General features: G+C 38.8%; 1 protein-coding gene across 18 annotated transcripts in view; it reads right to left on the bottom strand.

Annotated features, from left to right (window-relative positions):
- LOC5576021 (very low-density lipoprotein receptor) overlaps positions 1-24,366 on the bottom strand; it is a 1,100,036-nt gene that overhangs the window by 91,012 nt on the left and 984,658 nt on the right. For 13 of the 18 annotated variants that reach the window (XM_021855964.1, XM_021855956.1, XM_021855963.1 and 10 more), the window contains 4 exons: positions 17,616-17,825; positions 17,362-17,560; positions 16,752-16,937; positions 3,960-4,472 (listed from right to left, as the gene is read on the bottom strand). In XM_021855964.1, coding sequence (XP_021711656.1) covers positions 3,960-4,472; positions 16,752-16,937; positions 17,362-17,560; positions 17,616-17,825 — 1,108 coding nt within the window. The remainder of the gene's footprint in view (positions 1-3,959; positions 4,473-16,751; positions 16,938-17,361; positions 17,561-17,615; positions 17,826-24,366) is intronic. The other 5 variants (XM_021855970.1, XM_021855971.1, XM_021855973.1 and 2 more) reach the window with 2 other exon arrangements.

The raw sequence follows: 24,366 nt of genomic DNA, 5'->3' as shown, positions 1-24,366 counted from the left end.
ATGAACTGAACACAAAAAGTTTTGTATCCACATTACGCTCGATTTCTAATAACTACTTTTTTGAACCAGTTTCCTAAATGCAAGTAATTTACGTTTTTCTTTATTTTCCATACGTTTTGACAGTTCTCGACTACCTACCATTCTCCCATGCGCTTGTGTTGGAAGTTTGAGAAATTTGAGAATCCAGCGTAGCGCGATCAGTGAGTGGAATACAAACATCAGTGTCGCCACTCGGCGGCCAGTGAGAGAAACTGAATGTTCGAAAGGTTGTTGTCTGTAGTTTTTGTCGCTGGCGCCAACTGTTAGCGATTAAGAACGAATTAAACAGTCGTTACCCTATTGTTGTATTTGTTCGATTTCCTTTTCAAGTGAGTACATATTGTGCTCTAAGGAAAACACGATTTTGTGATCGTTTTGCTGTTCAAATTTGGTACATATTAAAAAAGGCAAATTCAAATTTTCTACGAAGATTTTGCTGGTTTTTGTCTAGGAAATGTGAAAGGATATTTGTATCAAGATTTCTGGGAACCTACGCTAATTCACTAGTAATTAGAGATGGTCAAAATAGTCGGAGCGAATCGTAGGTGGCTCACTTACAAAAGTGAATCGACTCTTTTGATCGATCAGTAATTCATTGAAAAAATCATGCATTCCTATTTATTTATTTATTTATTCACCGTCTTCGGCCTTAGCCGTACAGACTGTATGCTATTCTAGACTATATTCTTAATTCTACTAACAAATACATTTTTGCTTATATCAAAGTCGAACAGATAAAATACAGTGTTGAAAGCACGAATACAAACATAAAATGGATTATTAAACCCGTACGTCGTCCTACTAACTGGGAGAACCAATGCATTATGGCTTCGGAGGGTGCGAGAAGGGACATTTATATTGATACTGTTAAGCAGAGCTGAACAGTCAATGCGATTTGAAAGCAAATCAAAAATGAAAACGCGTTGCAGCTTTATGCGTCTGGCGGAAAGCGTCTCCAGGTCGATTAACAGGCAGCGCGAGTTGTATGGGGGCTGCTCTGAAGGATTTTCCCAGGGGAGTTGACGGAGAGCAAACCTAATAAAATACTTTTGAACACGCTCGATTTTCAAAATCTGTGTTACTTGGTAAGGGGCCCACACTGGAGCGGCATATTCCAGTATACTTCTAACAAGAGAACAGTACAGGGCTTTTAGAGCGTAGATATCGATGATGAACGTTGAATGACGGCGAACGAGACCAAGCACAGAAAACGCCTTGGATACCACCAATGAGACTTGTTCGTTGAAATTCAATCTGCTATCCATTATCACACCCAGGTCTCGAATGGACTCAACCCGTTCAAGTGAGGCTGAACCGATTTTATATGAAAAACAAATGCACCTAGAATATTACAATTTCTAAATGAGAACACACTTGATAAGACTTAATACTTCAACTACTAATACATGTCTGGTGTACTTGACTATGTTAAGTGTAAGTGAGAAAAAAAACTTTCCATGGTATTTTTTGAGGTGGCTTTTCATAAACAGCAGTGCTAGTGAATCATGACTCTTTTGAAAAGAATCGTGATTCGTTCGATTATTCTCGAGAATCGACACTTTTGAATGATTCGTGTGTGATTCATCCATCTCTACTAGTAATTCTTCTCCAAATGGTTAAAAAAAAAAAAAATAAAATACAAACGAACATTGTTACAGTTATTTTGAGTTTAGGTTTTTTTTTCACTACAGAATTACAAAACATTTTTTAAGTTCAAATATTTTTCAACTATTTCTGTCAGGGATGAGAAATTCGCCATGATATATTTCCACAAAACTTCAGAACTTCATCCCAAGATTTTTTTTATTTCTATTTTTTATTTTTTTATTTAAACTATTTTGATAAGAGTGTAAATTTTCGATGAGTTTTCCATATTTTTTTGAGAATTGCTGTCAAAAATCCGTCGAGAAAACTCACTGGAAATTATGTAAAAAATTAAAGATGCAAATAAACATGTCTGAAAATTGACTATTGAGGCATTCTGTCAAAAAAGCTTTAAGGAATAATATTTCTAAATTTTCAAAAATTCATCCAAAGCTTCATCAGGAGTCCATGTAAGATTATCTTGAGAATCTCTACCGAACTGAAGCGTACATTTCATCTTTAAGTGTTTAAGTTGCTTATTTCAAGAAAAATACATGAAAGTATAGAATTAATAGCGGTTTTTGTCAAAATGTTTTCATTAGAACTTGTGCTTGACTGACCACCCGTGGTCACTACTCCAGTATTCTTCTTTGCACCAATTGACATAACCTCACAAAGTTTGACAATACTCAGGTAATTTTGACAGATCGTATATTGGCAAAGAAGGGATGGCTTTACTCGTTGACTTTCTCTGGTCTGTGGATGATCAGTCAAAATGTCCTGAGTAAATGTTGTCAAACGCGGTTCGTGGTGTACAAATCAACTGTAATTTTACAAGGGAAAAAACTGTTATCCTCTGTGTAAAAGTTCAGATGATCTTCCATTTTTTGACAGCAGTCTAGCCACGTCAGAATGTTGGCATGAACGACACATGAGATTTTTTTTATCAAAGAGTAGTTAAATATTGTTTCCACAATGTAGTTTAACGTTAACGTTAACGAGTCCAACAGTATATTCAGATTTATGCACATCCTAATCGAGAGAAATCAATAAAAATTTCACAATAAAATTTTGCTCATTGAAAGACGGATAACATAATGACAGCTCACTTTTATCATAACTTTCGGTTTCGATCTATCGTGCACAGTTTGTATACGAATTACAAAGGCCATGGTGAGAGGACTACACGGAGAAAATGAAGTACTCAAAATTAAGTTTATTCTACTCAACTCGGAGGGTTCGTGCGTTAACCTAATTTTACGGACAATGGGGTTGAAGTTGTTTTCATTTCAAGCCATGCCAAAAAGTACCTACTGGCTAAGTTCTCTTCACTCAATCGGCAGTTCAAATCACTCAGCTATCAGTACTATGTCACATACTCAAATTTGAGGTAAGGCACCAAGGTTCGGTTTTTGGATTGTTTTGCTCTTCGTTTTCAGACAACAATAGAAGGAGAGAATGAAAAAGGGAGAGAAAAATAACTCAAAAGTAAGTTAACAAATACTTCAATATATGGCCTTTCCATTTTTTCCGTGTAGGTTGTCTGTACAAACATAATCCAGTTTGTCAATTGTTGTTTGGGTAAGTTTTTTTTTCAAAACTATCTGGGTGAAAACTTGCTGATATTTTAGTTTGGAGTCTATTTTGAACGACAAATCAGAAATTGAAATAATCATAACACCTCTTAAAACCCAATTGAACAGGTGTTGGAAACAAGAAATTTATGGTACAGGCTTGCTTTTGCTGGTTAATCCATCGTGCGTACAGAAAGGTATAGGAATTATTGCATATTGAACGTAAGAGAAGAATGTATTCCGTCTCTTTCTTGTTCTAGCATTTGCTGTGAACTTTTATGAAATGTAGGATTAGAAAAAGAAACAAGAGATAAATATCAAATTGCAGTATGTTCACAATTTGAACATCAGGGATTTAACGGCGAATTATTCTCGATCGCGATTCCAGTTCGTTCGTTTGAGGCTCAATCGCGCATGAAGCATTACAGAGCCAAAATTCATATTCTTAGTGTTTAAATCTGACTAGACATCTGATGAAGGATTTTGAGCACAACTATCTCTATTTGAAATATGTCGGATTTTGTTGGGCAGAATCGATTGGAGAGATCAAATATGTCTGCTACCAGTCTCTCCTTTCGTCTGAATGTCCTCAAGATATATCTACAGCTCATATTTACGCTATCTCAGTAGTAAGATTACGACATCGTGAAACGTAAGAAAAATACATAAAAACATGTTAACACAACTGAGTCGAACCAACAGACCCAAACACTCACAAAGAACAGCCAACTTTTCACAAAACATCACAACACGCAAACAAACCTTGATACTTCCGGCAGAGCCATCGCACGTACTCGTACGACGCGTGCAGCTCGTTGCCATAGATGGCCAGATTGCCCCCGTCCGGACCCCCGATGTCGACCACCTTGTCCATGAACAGTGTTTCGAGCATATTGAACCGCTTTCGGTACTCCCAGTAGCTGTACTCGACGGTTCCTTCGTCCTCCGTCGTCTGTCGGCTGTCTGCCTCGTGGTCATAGTCAGTTTCTGTTTCGTTCTGAGGAGGCGTCGTCGAATGTTCGTCATAGTCATGGTCTCCTGGGGTTGTCATACTTGTCGTTGTAGTTGGTTCAGAAGATAGTAAGTGATCGTCGGGGGGTCCCTCAGTGGTCGGCCGTACTCGACGCCGATTGAAGTACGATCGATGCAGGACGGTTTTGTTGACCGTTTTGATGGATTTTAAGCTAGCGATCAACGCTTCGATGCGGGTTAGATTCGTGCAGATGGCCGCTATGTGCAAACTGTTAGCGAACGAGGGGTGCGTCGATGAGGAAGCTTGAATGATGACGAAGCAGAGCGGTAAGCAAAGGTTTATGTTATTTCTTGGCAAAGCAGTAAATGCGAGTTTAAGTTCGATGGATTACCAGGGTGTCGGTGGTAATTAAGTTACTACGTTCCTTCCCGTGCTGCAGTGAAGAATAGTTACTGCATTGAGAAAGTGTTTCGTGTGAGGAAGTTAGTTTAACATCGTAGGATGCTGTTAGTTGATTAATTAATTACGTTGAGATGTCGGCCACCCACCCCGTGGTGGGATGAGGAGTGCACCGCAGTATATCGGGAAAAATCCGCCGCGTTTAAAGAATACCGGAAACGCGGTTCTCGGGAAAACTACGAGCGCTATACCTCTCTTGAACGCAAGTTTGGTAGCCTTGTCAAAGCGAAGAAACGAGGATATTGGCGAAATTTCGTAAACGGACTTTCGAGGGAAACGTCGATGACAGCATTATGGTCCGCCGGGAGAAGAATGCGCAACGCGTCGTCGGTAAATGAGGATAAAGAACACTCTTCTCGGTGGATCTTCCAGTTCGCTAAGAAAGTGTGTCCTGACTCCGTTCCCGTGTACAGGACGGTTCGCGCTTGTTTGCCAGAGAGAAACGAAGTTGATAGACCCTTTTCGATGCTTGAGTTCTCACTTGCTCTCCTTTCATGTAACAACTCCGCCCCAGGAATGGATAGGATTAAGTTCAACTTGCTCAAAAACCTCCCAGACGTCGCGAAGAGGCGCTTGTTGGACTTATACAATCAGTTTCTTGAAGGCAACATTGTTCCGGATGATTGGAGACAAGTGAGAGTAATTGCCATCCAAAAGCCCGGAAAACCCGCGTCGGATTACAACTCGTACCGCCCTATCGCGATGCTGCAGTGCTTACGCAAGCTGTTAGAGAAGATGATTCTTTATCGGCTTGACAAATGGGTTGAAGTGAACGGCTTTCTCTCAGATACGCAATTTGGTTTCCGCAGAGGCAAAGGAACGAACGACTGTCTTGCGTTACTTTCAACAGAAATCCAACTAGCCTATGCTCAAAAGGAGCAAATGGGCTCAGTATTTTTGGACATTAAGGGGGCTTTTGATTCAGTATGCATAGATGTCCTTTCAGACAAACTTCAAGATTGTGGACTTTCATTATTGTTAAACAACTACTTGTATAATTTGTTGTCTGAGAAACGTATGAGCTTTTCTCACGGTACCTCAACAACTTCACGAATAAGTTACATGGGTCTCCCCCAGGGCTCATGTTTAAGTCCCCTTCTTTACAATTTCTATGTCAGAGACATTGATGATTGTCTCGTGGAAAATTGCTCGCTAAGACAGCTTGCGGATGATGCCGTTGTTTCTGTAACAGGACCAGGGGCGGATGATTTGCAAAGACCACTGCAAGATACTCTAGACAATTTGTCTACTTGGGCCTTGAAGCTGGGTATCGAATTCTCTCCGGAGAAAACTGAGTTGGTTGTCTTTTCTAAGAAGCGTGATCCTGCAAAGGTAGAGCTTCAACTCATGGGTAAGGAGCTTGCTCAGGGTATTTCACACATGTATCTAGGGGTCTGGTTCGACTCTAAATGCACCTGGGGAAAGCACATCAAATATTTGTATCAGAAATGCCAGCAACGAATCAACTTCATGCGTACCCTCACTGGAACATGGTGGGGAGCCCACCCGGAAGATCTGATAAAGCTATATCGAACAACGATTCTGTCGGTTCTCGAATACGGTAGCTTTTGTTTTCAATCCGCCGCGAAAACACACATCCTGAAGCTGGAGCGTATCCAGTATCGTTGTCTTCGGATCGCGCTAGGATGCATGTCATCAACTCATACGATGAGTTTAGAAGTTTTAGCAGGAGTACTGCCTTTATCAGATCGTTTCGCGGAATTATCGCTACGCTACCTCATCCGATGTGAGGTGTTAAATCCATTGGTGATTGGAAATTTTGAAAAGCTAATCGAACGAAATCCTCAAACAAAATTTATGACACTGTACTACTGGTACATGAGTCTGGAGGTTAACCCTTCATTGAATGCTCCAAATCGTAGTTGCTTCCCAGACTTCTCCAGTTCTACTGTAGGTTTTGATCTGTCCATGAAGCAAGAAATCCATGGAATTCCAGATCATCTCCGAAAGGAGTATATTCCACTAATTTTTGCAAACAAGTTCGGTCATGTCAGCAGCGACAGAACGTTTTACACTGATGGGTCAAAAACAAATGATTCCACTGGATTTGGTGTTTATAACGAATTTCATAGTGCCGCCCATAAACTTCAAAACCCATGCTCAGTATACGTCGCTGAATTAGCGGCTATACATTATGCATTAGAGCGAATTGCCTCTCTTCCCTCTGATCGATTTTTCATTTTTACGGATAGCCTCAGCTCCATTGAGGCTATACGTTCAATGAGGCCGTTAAAGCACTCCTCGTATTTCCTTCGCGAAATACGATCTTCATTGAGTGCTTTATCGAATCACACCATCACCTTGGTATGGGTCCCTTCACATTGTTCGATACCGGGCAATGAGAAAGCAGACTCACTCGCCAAGGTGGGCGCTATGGAAGGCGATATTTATGATCGTCAAATCGCCTTCAATGAATTTTTTGCAATTGCTCGTCAGCAAACCCTGCTCAGTTGGCAACAGAAATGGGACAATGGTGACTTGGGTAGGTGGTTGCATTCCATTCTCCCTCGGGTGTCCAGGAAGCCGTGGTATAAAGGGTTGGACATGAGTCGAGACTTTATCAAGGTAATGTGTCGGCTGATGTCCAACCACTACTCTTTGGGATCGCATCTCTATCGAATAGGGCTCTCAGACAGTAACCGTTGCGGTTGTGGTGCAGGATACAGAGACATCAACCACGTGGTGTGGTACTGTTCCGAATACGGCATTGCCAGATCCGATTTATGTGAATCCCTCAGGGCCCGAGGGAAACCAGATAAGGAAGACATTAGAGATGTTCTGGGTAGGCTGGATTTCGATTACATGATGCTTATTTACAAATTTTTGAAGCAAAATGATGTCATTGTTTGATTTCCCATTCTCGCTGTCCACATAGTTCCCTTTCTGGTTTCGTTTGTCCACCTTGTCCCCTCGAAATACGTTTGTTTGTACCGTTACAGGTTGTCGTCATGTCCACTCTACGGTTGACCTGCAGCAACAACGATACTCACTACCACGCTGAACGTCAACATGTAAACCTTAACCCTATCCTCTCCTTCATTTTTTTGTTATCCTTAACCTCGGCCAAACCGCGAGTTTTACGGTTCCCCAAAACTAATATAGATTATTAAGAAGCAATTATGAATTTGTAAAAAAAAAATCAATTGAATTCGGCTCCGTTATGCCTAGTGGCGCTTGAGCCTGTTAAATAAACGTTAAAGTAAAAAAAAATAATTACGTTGAGATATTGTTCGTCAGGAATGAAGCAAGCGCAGCAGGCCGAGGTAGTTCGTGTATACCATCCCTAAAGCAATTGTCCCGAATCACAGAGGTGGTTCCAGAATGCAGATCTGCATCTAAGTGCGGTTTGTTTTACAACCTCTTTTTTACGTCCGGAATTTACATTAACAAACGTTTTGATGAAAACAAAAATCATATCTTCAGAAGTTTTCAAATTAGATGGTAATGATGTTATGCAAAAATGTAGCTAAACTTAAAGATCTTCTAAGCTACCATGAATGATACATATTTCTGTCGTTGGATAGCAGCACTGTTCCATTAGACTCGAATGAATCATAAAAAATGGACCATAAAAGTAAACGGTCGTTATGTCAATGAGCATAGATGGCGCCACCGTAGTCTTGTGTGGTTGACAGAACAGTAATGCTGTCACAATGTTAAATTCCACATACGATGATGGATTAGTGTCGCGGTATTTTGTAAGAAAACAATCCAAAAAATTTAGATTCCATACGATTTTTCAAAAGCTTAATCCCATGAACAGTATTCTGTAGAGCAAAACCCCAGCAACTCACAGGTTAATTACAAACCCACAAAGTCTTCAAATATTTCTCGGCGCACCCCCCTAAGAACCAGCAGTGCCCACAAGCCGGCAACAAAAGTCAGCTCCAATTACGGATCCGACGCGCAAGAGGAATGTGATTAATTTCAGTCCGAAAGCACGCGCGAAAAATAGCGGAAAATTGGACTTTGCCAGAGCGAAAGTTTCTCCATTGGGCTCTTCCGTGTTTCCCTTCGCCCGTCCAGGCCTACTTCTCTCCGAATATTTCGTTGGGTTGGAGCTGCCAGGCGACGAGTAAGAGCGAAGCAGGCTAATTTTGGTCGTTCTAGTTATATAGTTTGAAAAGCGTCGACGGGACCGATTGGACGTTGAAGACAGAAGTGAGCAAGATACTCTTCGGTAAAATGTGAATAATTACACATAAAAAGCAGACATTTCCCGGGCTGCTGGGATGGCCGCGTGGAAAGGGCTTCTCGCGTGAACAAGTCGAGCAGTTTTATGATTAATTGTGTTATTTTCTGGCATCCCCGCCTCGCCTGCACTAAGATGAATGGAGACGTTACCCGAAAAGGAGCAATGCGAAACTATGTCTGTAGCGCAGGAAATTGTGTCTTGATGGTTTTTATGCACTACTGAGGCAATGGAGAAGATGCCAAGAACAAACACGAACAAAGCGGGAAAAAGTTGTCCAATTCAAAGGTGCCAAGTTGAAAGTTAATTTGACGGTGGAGAAAAGTGCAATTTGTTGCGCCAGGCACGTCGCGGGTCTTAGAGTTGGTGGGACCATTTGATGGACGTTGGTTCTGGAATACCAAAATGGGACAATATAATTCGAGGAGGATCTTAGTACCTAAATGAATGCTTTGGTGGGTTGCTTGAATGTGCTTAAGACACTTCAACGTCTCCATTGGAAGTTTCAATTGTATGTTTCTTTGAAGTAAATGTATCCAGTGTATTCTGGAAAGAATGTGAACGTGTTCCCAAAAACATTTAATTTTGTGTTTGAAAAACGAATGTAAAAACGAGATACTAGATGTTATACTCTACTCTACTCAACTTGTTCGAAATCGATGTTCATTGATTTGGCTAACATGTGATAAAATTTGATAACATTTAAGTGTTATATGAAAACACGAGGTAAAAATTCAAAATTAGTTTTAAGTAAGAGTCGTATTTTTCCTCCTTATCCATGGATCGTGTCACCGACCTTCAAATGCGACTCTCAGATCTTTATTCTCCCTTACTAATCAGCACCCTTTCCGTGGTAATTGTGGAGATTCAGAGGTATTATTGGTCTCTAAAAACAACAATCACTACACACTAACATTCCTTCCCATCCCAACTGATTGTAAGGACTTGGCCTGCGCCGTTATTGATCAATAATATGAGAGCTGCTAAAATGTGCACTTCGAGAGTAAGTGGAAAGTCCCATCCCTTATTCATTTGGATCGAAGTGCAATTCTTTCCAGGTCCGATCAATCATGGAGTAGCAACCATTGACATGTACAGTCAGCCTATGCTGTGTATGCGTGATTAAAGCACTGAGCTGTAGAAAAAGTATTAGTAAGTTAAGCCTGATTTGCTACTGAAAAGAAATCGCTAAAGAAATTTCTCGCCGATTCCTTGCAGAAATTTTCTACAGCGACTGCCATTTGAACTGACTTTTCTTTTCAACTGCGTACTGCGATCAGAAAAAAAACGCATTCTTGATCGATTCCTTGCAGAAATTTTCCATGCATCAAGATAGGCCGAGAAATTACTTGTCAGCAGCGAATCAGGCTTTAAAGTTAAAATATTGAAAGAAATCCGTTGTTTCAGTGTTGCCAAACATGTTATTTTTCAATTGTCGATAATAATGTCGATTAGTATATTTTGCTTAAAAAACATAATTCAATCCTTAACTCTTTAAGGTAATTTGAGACAATGTTAAAACACAACATTTTTTTTAAACGTCAATTTCAACCCCTTTCTGTCCACGACTTCTTTCAATGTTTTGGATTAAAACAAAAAATGCTCTGTACAAAACCTGTTTCAATAAGTTGTTACACATCGTCTAAATTTATCAAAATCGTAAAAAATGATTGTAAATCAATAGTTACTTCATTGATTATCAATGGGTTATATTGTTGAATAAAAAATAGGATGTATGATTGTTCCAACAAGCTTGTACTTTCATTCCAATATCAATCTAACCGAATCAGTTTAGTTTGGATTCGACGAAAAGAGATGATGCTCTAGTGATACCGTGGGCGTTAAATGTACAGTCAAACCTCTTTGTACGCCCCTAACAGGAGGAGTGTAAAAGGAGGAAGCGTACGTTTGAATTTCAAGCGCAACAAGAATTTGAAGCTTTTAATAAGTTGTCGGGTGTTCTCAAGAAGTTTTGCGAAGAAGTGGGGTTTATCAGTGGTTTTTCTCAAGAGTATCCATAGGTAAAGCGGAAATCGATGTCTGACGCCATTTTGAAATCAAAGATGGCGACTTCCGGTTTGTGAAACCTATGCTATATTGATATATTTGTAACGGGATCGATGAGTAGAGGACGAATCCAAGATGGCGACTTTCGGTTTGTTGAAATCACTTGAATTCCAAGCTATATGGGTATTTTTGGAACGAACCATCAGAAATTCCTTCAGGAATCAGGAGTTCCTGCAGCGATTCCACCTGGAACTCCTCAAGGGATTCTATCAGTAGTACTTCTAGCAATCCCAAGTTTCATCAGTAGTTTCTTCAGAAATTGCACCTGGAATTCTTCCAGGGATTACATCAGGAGTTCCTATAGGGATTCTATGGGGAGTACGGTTAGGACTTTAATCGGAGTTCTTCTGGGGATCTCATCAGGAGTTCCTCTAGGGATTCCATCAAGAATTCCTCCAGAGATTCCACCTGGAATTCCCCCAAGGATTCTATCAGGAGCTTCTCCAGAGATTCTATCAGGATTCCTTCTAGGGATTTTATCAGGAATTCCTCCAGGGATGTAATCAAATGTCTACAAGGGATTTAATCAGGAGTTCCTCCAATGATTTTATCTGGTGTTTCTTCAAGAATATCTTTTGGAATTCCTACAAGGATTCCATCAGGAGATTCTCTAGGGATTCTAACAGAGTACCTTTGAAGCTTCCATCAAAGTACTTCTTGGGATTCCATCAGGTGTTGCTCCAGGGATCCCATCAAGTGTCCTTCAGAGATTCCACGAGGGATTCCTCCAAAGAATCTATCAGAAGTTCCTCCACAGATTATATCAGGAATTCCTCAAGGATTTTCATCAGAATTCCTTCTAAGGATATCATAAGAAATTCCTCTACGGCTACTACCACGAGTTCCATCAGCAATCATATCAGGAACTCATCTAAGGATCTTATAAGGAGTTCTTATAGGGATTCCATCAGGAGTTCATCTGGAGTTCCTTCGAAAATATCATCAGGAATTCCTCCAACGAATTCCATCAAGAGTTCTTCCAGGGATTCCATCTGGAATTCCTAATAGGGATCCTATCATAAGTACCCTTTGGGCTTCCATCAGAGTTCTTCTGGGGATTTCATCAGGAGTTTCTCCAGGGATTCCATAAAGAGTTACTTCAGCGATTCCACTTGGCATTCCTCTAGATATTCTATCAGGAGTTGCTCCAGAGATGATATCAGAAGTTCCTCGAGGAATTCCATCAGGATTTCTTCCAGGGATATCATAAGGAGTTGCTCTAAAGATTATATCAGGAGCAGTGCTGTTAAATGTCAAAATTTCGGAAAAATTAAAATGCTTATAGCAACCTCCCATGCGAAATATTGCATCGGCAAGTATTGCCACCGGGAAAAAACATTTTCCTTTGACTTTTTCCACGGAGAACGATGGTGTTAGCAATATTCAATTGTCAATGTCACGTGACCTTTAACAGCCCTGATCAGGAGTGCCATCAGGAAGCTTATCAGCAACTCCTCCAGGAATTTCATCAAGAGAAGATCGGTGAATGATTTTCTGGGCGAATCTGTGGAGGAATTACTAGAGAAATCACTAGAAGAATCACTGGAAGATTTTTGATAGGAGCAATTCCTGGTGGAAATTCTTGGTGGAATTTTTGATGGAATTCCTGTATTAATTTCTTGGAAGAGATTTCTTGAGCAATGTCTTTGAAATTTTCTAGTGGAATTCCTGATGAAGTCGCAGGAAAAAAATCCTGATAGAATCATTGGATGAATCACTGAAGAAATCCCTCGGGAAGTTTCTGTATAAATCCCTGGAGGAATCTGTAAAAAAAAACTAGAAAGAAACGCTGAAAAAATTCCTGGTGTTTTTCTGAAGCCATTTTTTGTGGAATTTAAGAAGGAACCCCTTAAAAATTCCTGCTGAAATGGTTGGTGGAATGTCTGATGATTAATTTCTTGAAGAATCCATTCAAAAGTATCTGAAAGAATTCATGATGTGAATCCTGGGTAATGCGTGATGGAATCCTTGGAACTAACATCTAGAGAAATTATTTCTAAAGGGAATTTGGAGAAATTGTTATAGCAATCTCTGGAGGAATTCTCGAAAGCAGCTTTGAAGTAAACCCTGAAGAATTGCTGAAGAAATTACTTGAGGAATTTTTCGGATTGATTTTTGAAGGAATCAGTGGAGGAAAACCTGAATAATTTATAGAGGAACCTTTGAAGGAATCTCTGGAAGAATGGCACCTGAAAGTATGCCTGAAGGATTTTCCTCAGAAGAATTTCTGGTTGAATCTGTGGATTCCTGGTGAAATCCCAAGAAAAATTTCTGGTAGAATCTCTAGTATAACCCATGGATTCCTGGAAAAAACTTCAAAGTAAAATAACTAGAGGAAACCACTGGATAAAATGTTTGAAAAAAAAAATCCCCTAGGTTTTCCCATCGATGATTGCTCAGAATATTTTCGACAGAGACCCTCATAATTTCAGTTTTTCAGAGTACGTAGTGCAAAATATAACTGGAATTCCTCATTAATATCCATTTCTTCCGGTATTGAAATTTTGAAAGTTCTACTTCTCCTTACCACGATTATTGTCCAAACATCATAGGAACATTTCCCCACAGCCAAAGAATTCGGAAAAATAACAATCACATATTCACTATACTTGCCGAGATCACTCAAAACATGCGAAGAAATATCGGGTTACTGCAACTAACTTTGACAATCGGTCAAACGGTTGCATCGACATAAATCGGTTTGACCAACTTGGAGGGCGGAGTGAATATTGGTCAAACCGTTTGAGCGTCTGTGGGCTGCATCATGTCTCACCGAAAATCAGCTTTATCGTATTATCACGTTAAGCGTCTTTCAGAAGACCTGATTGTCATAATATTCATAATAAACGTATACATTTCTGATTGGATCCCTTGGGTATCATATGGGATTATTTTTCGAAGATTCCAATGAGCAGCAGTATGGGACACCGATGACAATATTCAGGGATTCATGAAGAACCTGTGGAAACAATCTGGGATTCCCAATGAATACATGAGAACTTGCAAAAGAATTTCTTGATGAATCATTGCAACAATCACTTATTTTTTTTGGAAAAATCTTTTGAAAATTTTGTAGGTCTTTTGGAAGATATGTTTTTTTTAGAAATACGTGGAATATTTTCTGGTTCAGCTTTTACTTTTTATTATGTCCCAACTGGAACAGAGTCTGCTTCTCAGCTTTCTTTAGCTAAGTTGTCATTTTCGTGGGTTATATTGTGGGACCGAGACGATGATACTTTGGGCCCAGCAAAGTAAAATAACAGTCCATTACGTCTAAGGAAGGCAACTCTCATACGTTTGATCAATAACTGTCCCGACCGAGTCCTAATAATCATCAGGAATTGGGGATGGAATGATAATGTGTAGTGATTTTTGCTACTAGAAACCGTTAATACCTCTGCATTTCGAAATTCACCATAGATAGAAAAATAATAAAAACATCGTTGTGGTGTTGTTATTGGGCGTGTTCAAATGAAATGTCATATGGAGATGGTTTTAGTGAATTTTTTTGATTTATACCGTAAAGTCGGGTGGCATTGATTTGAAGGGTAAGATTGATCTTTAAGCAACCCAAGTAACACCAAGCATTATAATATTGCACGTATTCTACTGCATATCAACAATACTGACGCGAAATTGCTTTAATTCGACAACTTACAAGAGCTGTCAAGCAAAAGAGCATTAACGCTACATTACAAATGTATCAATGCACTAATATTACTTTATGAATTACTTGGTTGCTTTATAAATATTCTTGCATTAGTTCGAATATATCAGGGCCTTTTTCCACTTTTAAACTACTTTAATGGTAGGCTTACGGCATTGCAACTGCTTAATAAAAGCAATGATATAATGCTCCATGGTTACTTCGGAATGTCTTGATTATGACTTCTTTTCAACAAATGGAATTCGAAGTGACCGTAGTTTGTCTTAACTATTATCGATTTGTAATTCGTGTAGTGAAATATGTTACATTTTACATACCATGTCTTATGCTACGTTCTTTTTCGATTAAAATGGGCTACGGCTCAATCAAAACGTAACAACAAAACTCAGCTGTATCTAACTAGCTTTCACAAACTAACTATCCAACATTTCGCTAAAACTTTCGATGAGCAGCCGTAATGCCCCATTTATAGTTCCACGTACTGTTGATAAATCGCCCCATTTAGCACAAAACATCCTAATGAGGATAACTTATCAAGGCTCCACTGACCATAAGGACAGCATTCTCTCACCCCTATGATGGCACAAGGTAGCTAGATGAAAGGCAGCAGTTTTACACCCTAAAAAATAACAACTATTAAAACCCTAAAAGCAGTCGAAATGAGAAAAACTTGTTATTTGATCTCTGTTCAGGAAAGAGTTTGTTTTGCACTATTTTTGGTACCGTTAAACGGGGTAAGTTAGGCAGCTTTTTTTCAAACATTTCTGCATCACGTTTTTTTATTTTATATTTTTGCACAAGTACTTGTATCTTTGTTATCGATTGCAGTTGAAGGATTGCATAACGATATATTTTGAATTCACTTTTATTTTTTTTATGTAATCGAAGGGCGGTTTTGGGGTAACTTTGATAATGGATATCAAAACACATGGAAACCCACAACAAAACTACTGTTTTACATCATTGCAGCTGAAACTAAATTGGGGAGTATTGATAAAGAACGTTGATTAGACTTATGCATTAAAGCACATAATTTATAGAAAAAGTAATCTACAGAAGTATTTTAAATTGAAACATATTTTAAACATCATTATAAGTATTTAAGGTAAAGATTAATCGAAGCCAAACCTCAAATTTTCAAGAGCACAAATCTGGAGAACTAACCATCCGTTTGAACTGAAAACTCAATCGGTGGTGACCAATCAATTAATTTTTCAGCGCAAACGGGTTTTCCAGATTCGTGCTCTTGAAAATTTTAGGTTAGGCTTCGATTCATCTTCACCGTAAGTATGTGCATGGAATTATATTTTTCGAAAAAAATATCATTTGATTCTTATGTTTTCACATCATGTGAAAATTTCATTCAAATCGGTCCATAAAATATTGAGATCTAGATAACCAAAATTGTTCTTATTGTATGGAAAATCGGAAAAGTTGCAAATGTATTGTCCAATACTGTAGGTATCAATAATCGCGTATTATATAATATATTGCTGTTAGTTAAATTGTATTCCAATCGATTAACATTTCTAAAATTCATATCGCAACTGGAGGAGTAAGCCGGTAATTCGAGTATCTTTCTCACACGATTTGATTGATTTACATGAATACGTGAATTACGTCAATTTAAGATCACCATTACATGAAACTTTTTGCTGTGCATAGGATAGACGGATGGGTAAGGTTTACTAATGGCAATCTATTTCAGCACAGCCTGCTGCGCTACACGATTTACTTTGTCAGCCGAAATCCGTTTTGTGATATGTTGTACAACCAAACAGATTTCATGTTAGTCGAGTGCATTATTTGGTACTGCACAAATGAACCATTAGATGCGAACGAAACCCTTGAACGTGTGTGCATGCAAAAACCAGTGTTACGATTTCCATCACCCGTCGGTTGTAGTTAGCTGATTGTGATTAATTAGTATCATTAGCTTCGATGTTCAGATGTGCACCTGACGTAATCAACGAATTATCATTTGTTGATGGAACGCTATCATATTTGTTGTGTGTTCAGGCAACACTGTAATTGGACGAGAACCTACACGGAAAATTTACTTTACACCATTTTGACGCAAACTTTGACAGAAAGAAAAGCGTCGATTCGAGAGGAATACAACATTCACCAGTGTTCTCTGTGAATATTCGAAGCTTCGTGCTGTTTGGTACTCACAGTTATTGTCCCCATGCGAAGACGATGACGCAGTTTTACCCGAAGAGGCAATGATACTTTTGTTGCTGTCGTAAATATTACCGGGGTGATGCTCGATGTCTTTGCCGCTGCTAGTGGCATTGCCCTTCGAGGGGCGCAAACTGGAAGCATGCGTCGTCGTTGGACCCCTCGTCGTGGTTACACTCACTGGTAATGAAATTCGATGGGTTTCGCGATCGTATGAAGATAATTTGATTGCATTCGCCAAAAGATGTAAAATCGCATGCATCCCATGATGATTGGTGTTTGTTGGGTTGCGGAATCATTGTTGCGGCACGATTGTTTGATTTGAATCGGATTCATAAAAAAGGGATAACCAAAAAAAAAACAGAATTAAAATGATAAAAAACGAAATGTAAATAAACGCGCATAAGCCCAACAGAAACTCATCAAAAGGAAAATTAAATAAATTTCAATAAACGGGGGTTTATGGACCTGCACTTGGGATTATTGCGTTCGCTTTTTCGCACCCTTTCCGAGCCATTGTCGCATATAAACATTGTAGATTGCCAATCATCGAAGGGCGGGCCAGTTTTATTAGGGTTGTAAAACAAATTGCGCTCGCACTTACCGTCTTCCACGCACATCAGTCCGTCGTCCATCAGCTTGAGCCCGGTGGGACACGCGCAGGAAATCTTCGGACTGCGACTGTTGATCTGTGGCGCTGGCAGACAGAGATGCGAGCAGTGCCCGTTGACGGCTTGACAGTGGTTGGTACCGTCCGGTTGGCGGTACGGGTGGTACACGTGGATTGTCATCGGGTGCTGGAGCTGTCAGAGTACGATAATTAAACGTTGCCGAAGGGGGATCAACATTCTATCTTACCATATGCATTGCCGTCACCGGTTCGATGTCTTTGCCGTTGAATTTGCTGGCCTTGAAGACGGCTTCCTTGTCCCAGTCGGTCCAGTAGACGTAGTCTTCGAACGTGGTGATGGAGAACGGATGCCGCAGGTAGTCTGCCGAGTAGAGGACCACCGTCCGTTTGGATCCGTCATAGTCGCACGAGGAGATGGTGTTCAGTTTGGCATCGACCTGTGAAACGGGAGAGTATGAATAGAGGTGACACTGATCTGAGACGCTGTGTGCTCTACTTCTAAGGTACGGCGATAGAAAACAAAACGTAATTCTTATGCGACTTGATTTTATGTCAGCCATTCCATGAAAAACCGATCTAGTGGGTCTCCGAATTCCGTGAAAATTTGCTATTTTGTTCCTTATCCGAAATAAGGATACACGTATTTTTGGATTATTTGATTAGGGTGACCATTTCCAAAATAGGGTGACCAGAAAAATCGCGATTTTGCAAAATTTTTATTTTTAAAAATATATAACTTTTGAACCGTTCGACCGATTTTCAATCTTTTTGGACGAAATGAAGACTAAAGATTTTGACTTTTCAGGAAAAATATAAAATTTCACAAAAATTGTGTTTTTAACATGAAAAAACTCAATAGTTTCCGTTTTTTCGTGTTTTGAAGGCCTCGGGACCAAAGGGGCTATCGCTGTTCTCATTTTTTTTTTTGAAAGTTCAGAAAATTTTACGTATACTGTCAAGTTTTCAGCGATGTATGTTTTTTAGTTTTTGAGATATATTTTTTTGAAAATAAAAAATCAGTCATTTTTTATCGGCACACACTGTAGGACCTACAGTGTAGGTCTCAGCGCATTAGATTTGTAATGTTTAAAAAAAAATTATAACTTTTGAACAGCTTAACCGATTTCCAATCTTTTTGTATGGAATGGAAGCTTAAAATTTCAACTATTCAGACAAAATTGAAAAATCTGATAAAAATATGTTTAAACGTGAAAAAATATAAAAATTTCTAGTTTTTTTTTTATAAATTTTCATATATTTTAATGTGAAAAAAATTTTTTTTTCAAAGTTTTCTATTTTTTTTTCTATTTTTTCTGAAAAGTTGAGACCATAAAAAAAAGATTGGAAATCGGTTGAGCTGTTCAAAAGTTATGATTTTTTTTAAACATTACAAATCTAATGCGCTGAGATCTACAGTGTGTGCCGATGAAAAATGACTGATTTTTTATTTTCAAAAAAATATATCTCAAAAACTAAAAAACATGCATCGCTGAAAATTTGACAGTTTAGGTAAAATTTTCTGAACTTTTTGAAAAAATGAAAAGAAAACCCTATTTTGGAAATGGTCACCCTAATCAAAAAATCCAAAAATACGTGTATCCTTATTTCGCAAATTTGCACGGAATTCGGAGACCCACTAGATCGGTTTTTCATGGAATGGCAAATGCATAAAATTTTACAATTTTCGCATAATTTTTAAAAAAGCCTTAGGTAATCATGTGTTAGACCTATTGTTTCTGAGCAAATTAATTATTGAATAGCTTTTTTTTTTTTGCAGTATGAGCCTTTAGTTTTAAGGAGTTTGTTATTGTTATTCGTTTCGCGCGTTTGCGGGTCGCCGGGAGTTTGTGTTTCGTTCTCGTGCGTTTTGCGTTTTGCTGGGCAGAGTTGTATTTGATCCTTCGACCTTGACGCTTGCTCCTGCGGGGGCCGGTGATGAGGGCAGGATCAAACATGTCACGCGTCGGTCGAGTGAAAGTGAAAAAGTGCCGCGTTTGATTAGTTCTTTTTGATCTTCCGACCTTGACGCTTGCTCCTGGGCAGTGCGTCAAGAAAGCCCGAGCAGTCGTCAGTTGATTTCCCTCTCGGGTCGCGTGCCTATTTTCTCTGAGTGCTTTTATATAGCCGAGCCAACGAGTGAAGCTGAAAGTGGATTGTTGCTACTCAAGGATGACGGATCTATTGGTGAGCTCGTTTCATGCTACTATTTCTAATCTATAAAATATGTATGACTGCACCTTTAATCGTTACAACAGTGAGACGTAAATATGATTTTTCAACAAACTTTGAAAGGTTCGTCACTGTGAGTGTCGACATAAACTCTGATTCATAAATTATTTATGTCTATTTTTTTTAAATTCCTTTTTTTACCTTTATTTTTGTAATTAAAAAAAAAAACTTTGAATGGTTCGACACTACAAGTGTAGACTTGCGAAAGGTTCCCTTTATTCAACAAACTTTGAAAAGTTCGTCACTTCAAGTGTCGGCATAATTTTTCTCTACATAGATATTGTTCATATCTACATATAAGCATGTTTATATCTCACAAATAATTATCTATCATGGTCTAATCGCTTATCAAAGTGAATCCTGTGACCCAACGATCCTCCCCATTAACAAACATCCCTCCCAGTAACCTTTGTGGAGATGCAGAGGCAAACACGGTCTCCAAATAGCAAAGGTTACACACTAACATTCCTTCCCCCAATCCCATCTGACTGCAAGGACGTGGCCAGCGCCGTTATTGACCATGTATAAATAGAAGCACTGAATTATGCACACTGAAGAAGATTATGGCTGATCCCAGCCGATCTTCTAGTTGATTCTTTGTGCATTTTCACTGACTTCGGTCAATCACGGAATAGCAACCATTGATATGTGTAGTCAGTCTAAGCTAAGCTAAGCTAAGTATGAGCCTTTAGTTTTAAGTTAGAGTAGTGTTTGATCCTTCGACCTTGACGCTTGCTCCTGTGGGGACGGGCAATGAGGGCAGGATCAAACTTGTCGCGCGTCGTTCGCTCAGAGAAATGAAAAAGCGCCACGCATCGTTAGTAGTGTTTGATCTATTGATCGCGTCGCTCGCTCTTGCGTGGGCGAGTGACGAACACTTGTTCGGCGTACAATGCGATTATCGAATTATTTCGCGAATTTGGTTAGGCGTGATTATATCATGGATCGCATCACCAATCATTGGTGACTCCCAGATCTTTACCTTATCCCACTAACCCAATATCCCTTCCATGACAACCGTGGAGATGCAGAGGTGATCTCGGTCTCTAGTAACAACGGTTGTCTAACTAACATTCCTTCCCTTCCCCGATGACCGTAAGGACGTGGCCGGCGCTGTTATTGACTTTTAAATTTAAGCTCTCAATTTGTGCACATTGAAGGATGGTAAGCTAATCACAAGCCCCATTCATTAATTCACTGTGCAACTTCGATTGTTCTGGTCAATCACGGAGTAGCAACTACGAATTGTACGGTCATCTATGCTTATGCTGCTATGCTTATGAGCCTTTAGTTTTAAGTTAATTTTTAATTTGTTTTGTAACGTTATATGAAAAGATGAAGAGGTTTTATGCCTCTTTGAGAAAGATTTCGTAATAAAATCACTCAAAGGGGAGGAAAATTCCAAAATTTTCGTTAAAATAAATAAATAAATAAAAATAGCTAAATTGGTCATCAAAGGCTTCTAAGGAGTTATCATAAATGATACGTCAACCTTTTTACACATCCGTTTTAATTGTAAAGACAGTTCGCATATAGCTAGCGGCCAAACATATTTTTGCCGTCTCGTATCATATTTATGAGTTTTGTGATACAAATTTAATATTTTTGAGGGATGACGTCCTATTTTTTCACTATGGCATTTGACAGGTTGAGCTGTGCCTCCTTATCTGGTGCATAATTTATACTCCAGTATCAAATTCCGAGAGAAAACAGTACAAAACGCATTGTGCACAACGAAATCTGCTAAAGCTGTTAGATGATAATTAGTTACAGAAAACTTAATATTGTGGGCTTGTGGGCTTTGTGGCCTTGCGGTTAGCGGCGTCAGTCGTCTAGGCGTATTGTGCCACGGGGTGTGGGTTCGATTCCCGCTCCAGTCGGTGAAAACTTTTCGTCAAACGAAAAATTCATCACTGGGCTACTGGGTGTTTCGTGTTATCCGTTGCCTAATGTTAGTGATCGTTCAGTCTGTGCAGCCTATGTATGTGCTGAAGACGGTGTAAATTGTCTTTAAAAAAAAAAACTTAATGTTCTTTAGGATAATCAAGCAATAGATAACAGAAGTTTGAATCAATTTCTTCAGAACGGAACGCAAGATATGCGTTGAATTTGTGTGCCGTGGTTCATTTCCCCACATTCGCGCCAGCTATTTTGTTGATATGCACATTCGTATGGGTGAGCGCAGCAACCGTTCTATAAGAGACAACAAAAAGAGATCCTCGTGGCAATTCCTTAGTTTTTTTACTACTGATGTATATAGGCCACTTATGCAATTATTATTCCGAAAACTATTATAAATATTAAAACTTACATAGTAATGATGATTTGAATCATTTAGCGATCTTCAATTATCCCCTGAAATAGTTTTTAGCTTATATTAAGATAAAATGTCCGAAATATTGAAAAAAATCAATGAGCCCGAAACAAAAAAGTGCAAACATGTGCAGCAAAATTTTTCTCGATCCTCTTTAGTTTACATCTTTGAATAATCTTGGAAATGCATTTTAGCCTGGGAAAACTTGGGACAAAAAAGTATGGGATGTGTAAACTTTCGGTAAAAAACCGAATATGTTTTTTTCAGTGTAGTCCCCACATTTACCTTTTTTACTTAATCATTTATTTCTCAGGCTCAAGTGGCATTAGGCATAACAGAGCCGTATTCATTTGATTTTTTTGTTTACAAAATCACATTTGCTTCTTAACGTTCTATATTAGTTTTAGGGAATCGTAAGGGAGTACAATAATTTTCGGGGAGCTCCACATTTACCTGAGCTAAAGTACGAATTTTTACGCAACTAGGGTTGTCATGTCTATTACAACTTAAACCAGCCGATGGTGTTTTGAAAAATGTCATTTGGTCCCCTCTGACTTAATGCCGACCATATTTCCAGTGAAAAGTAGATGTAAAGCTTCTGATATCAAGAGAGCCTATATTACGTGATACTCTAACTGTTTCTAGCATAAGGTTTGAACGTAACGAAAACCATATATTCTATTGTTGCATTGAAACAAGATTCACAAACGGAATATTAAATCAAAATTGATGTAATGATAAATTCTTTGGTGCTCTTGTGAAAATATACTAGATTTGATAATTGATATAAAAAAGCTGTAGAATACATTTTATGTAGATTTCAGAAAGGCTAAATTAGGGATACTTTCAGGAATTCCTCCAGGCATTACTTCAGAGATCTTTTCAGGAACTCTTTTCGACATTCTTTGGAATCCTAACCTGAAGAAATCCTTCCAAAAAATAACCCTAAAAATTCCCTGAGAAGTTTCATCAGGGACTGTTCCAGGATTTCTTCCGGGAATCCCACTAGAGATTACTACGAGAACTGCATCAGGAAGTCCTCCAGGACTTTTTCCAATGTTTTCACCAAGAATTCCTCTAAAAATATCTTCAGGTATTCCTAAAGAAATTGCTCCAGGGATCTCAGCAGGAATTCCTCCAGGTATTTATCTAGGTTTTTTTTTCCAAGGGTCCCTATTTAAACCCCCCAAGAATTCCTTCTTGTAATGTCCCGACTGATTTCTCAAGATATCAACCTAAGAATTGGTTCTGAAATTACTCTGCGCATACCTCCAGAAGGTAGATTCTTTCAGATGTTTCTCTAGAATTTTTCCCAGTGATTTCTCAAGGAATATTTTCAAAGATTCCTTCATAAATTCCTCCGGGGATTAAAAAAAACCAAGGGACATCTTCTTAAAATCTTCTTATGTTTTCCGGAAATTCCTGAAGACATTACTCAAGTAATCTCTCTCTCAAAACATTCCTACCAGGACTGCTTTATAAGTTTTTCCAGCGCTTTCTTAAAAACAATCCGCCGAACTCTAACTTGAGATTCTACCTAGAAAATCAAATTATTCCATTAGTTATCCCTCGAAGGATTTCTACAGCAATTCCTTCCCCCAGAGATTTCATCAAAAATTCCTGCAGAGATGCCATTGAAAAATCCACAAATCCTTACAGAATTTCTCCCAGGGAATCATCCAGAGATTCCACCAATAATTCCTCCACAGATTCTACCAGAAATTCCTTTAGGGGTTCTATCAGGGATTTCACAAGATATTCCTGGTGGAATTTCTGGTGAAAACCCTGGTGGAATTCCTGAGAAAATTCCTGGTGGATTTTTGGTGGAAATCTTGGTAGAATTTATGGTAGAATCTCTGAAGGAATTCCTGGTGGAATTTCTAGAGCAAATCCTGTTGGGATTCCCGGTGGTAATAAACAAAATTGAAGGTTTTCTTGGTGTAATTACTGAACAAAGTTTTCGAAGGTTTTTTGGTGAAATCCTAGAAATCCCCGAATAAATTTCTGGAGAAAATCCTGGTGAAATCTATTGAGAAACTCCTTGAGGAATTCATGAGAAAATATCTGCGTAAACTTTCGTTAATTTTTGGAAAAATTCTTGGTGGAATTCCTGGAAAAAATCTTGTAGAATTCCTGGAAAAATTTCCGGTGAAATTTTTGGATGAATTTCTGGTAAAATTCCTGGTTGAGTTTCTGGAAGAATTCCAGGTTGAATTTTTGAAAGAATTCCTGGTGAAATTTCTGAAAACATTCTGGGTGAGAATATGAACTTATAGATTTTTTGCAGGATTTTTTATGGAATCGCTGAAGGAATTCCTAAAAGTACTCCTGGTGGAACTTTTGGTGGAAATTCTGATGGAATTTATGGTACAATCTCTGGAGGAATTCCTGGTGGAATTTCTAGAGCAAATCCTGTTGGGATTCCCGGAGGTAAT

This window comes from Aedes aegypti, chromosome 3, assembly GCF_002204515.2.
Source record: "Aedes aegypti strain LVP_AGWG chromosome 3, AaegL5.0 Primary Assembly, whole genome shotgun sequence".
Lineage (NCBI taxonomy): Eukaryota > Metazoa > Arthropoda > Insecta > Diptera > Culicidae > Aedes > Aedes aegypti.
Note: the sequence above shows the minus strand (reverse complement) of the source record. Positions and strands in the feature narration are given on the sequence as shown.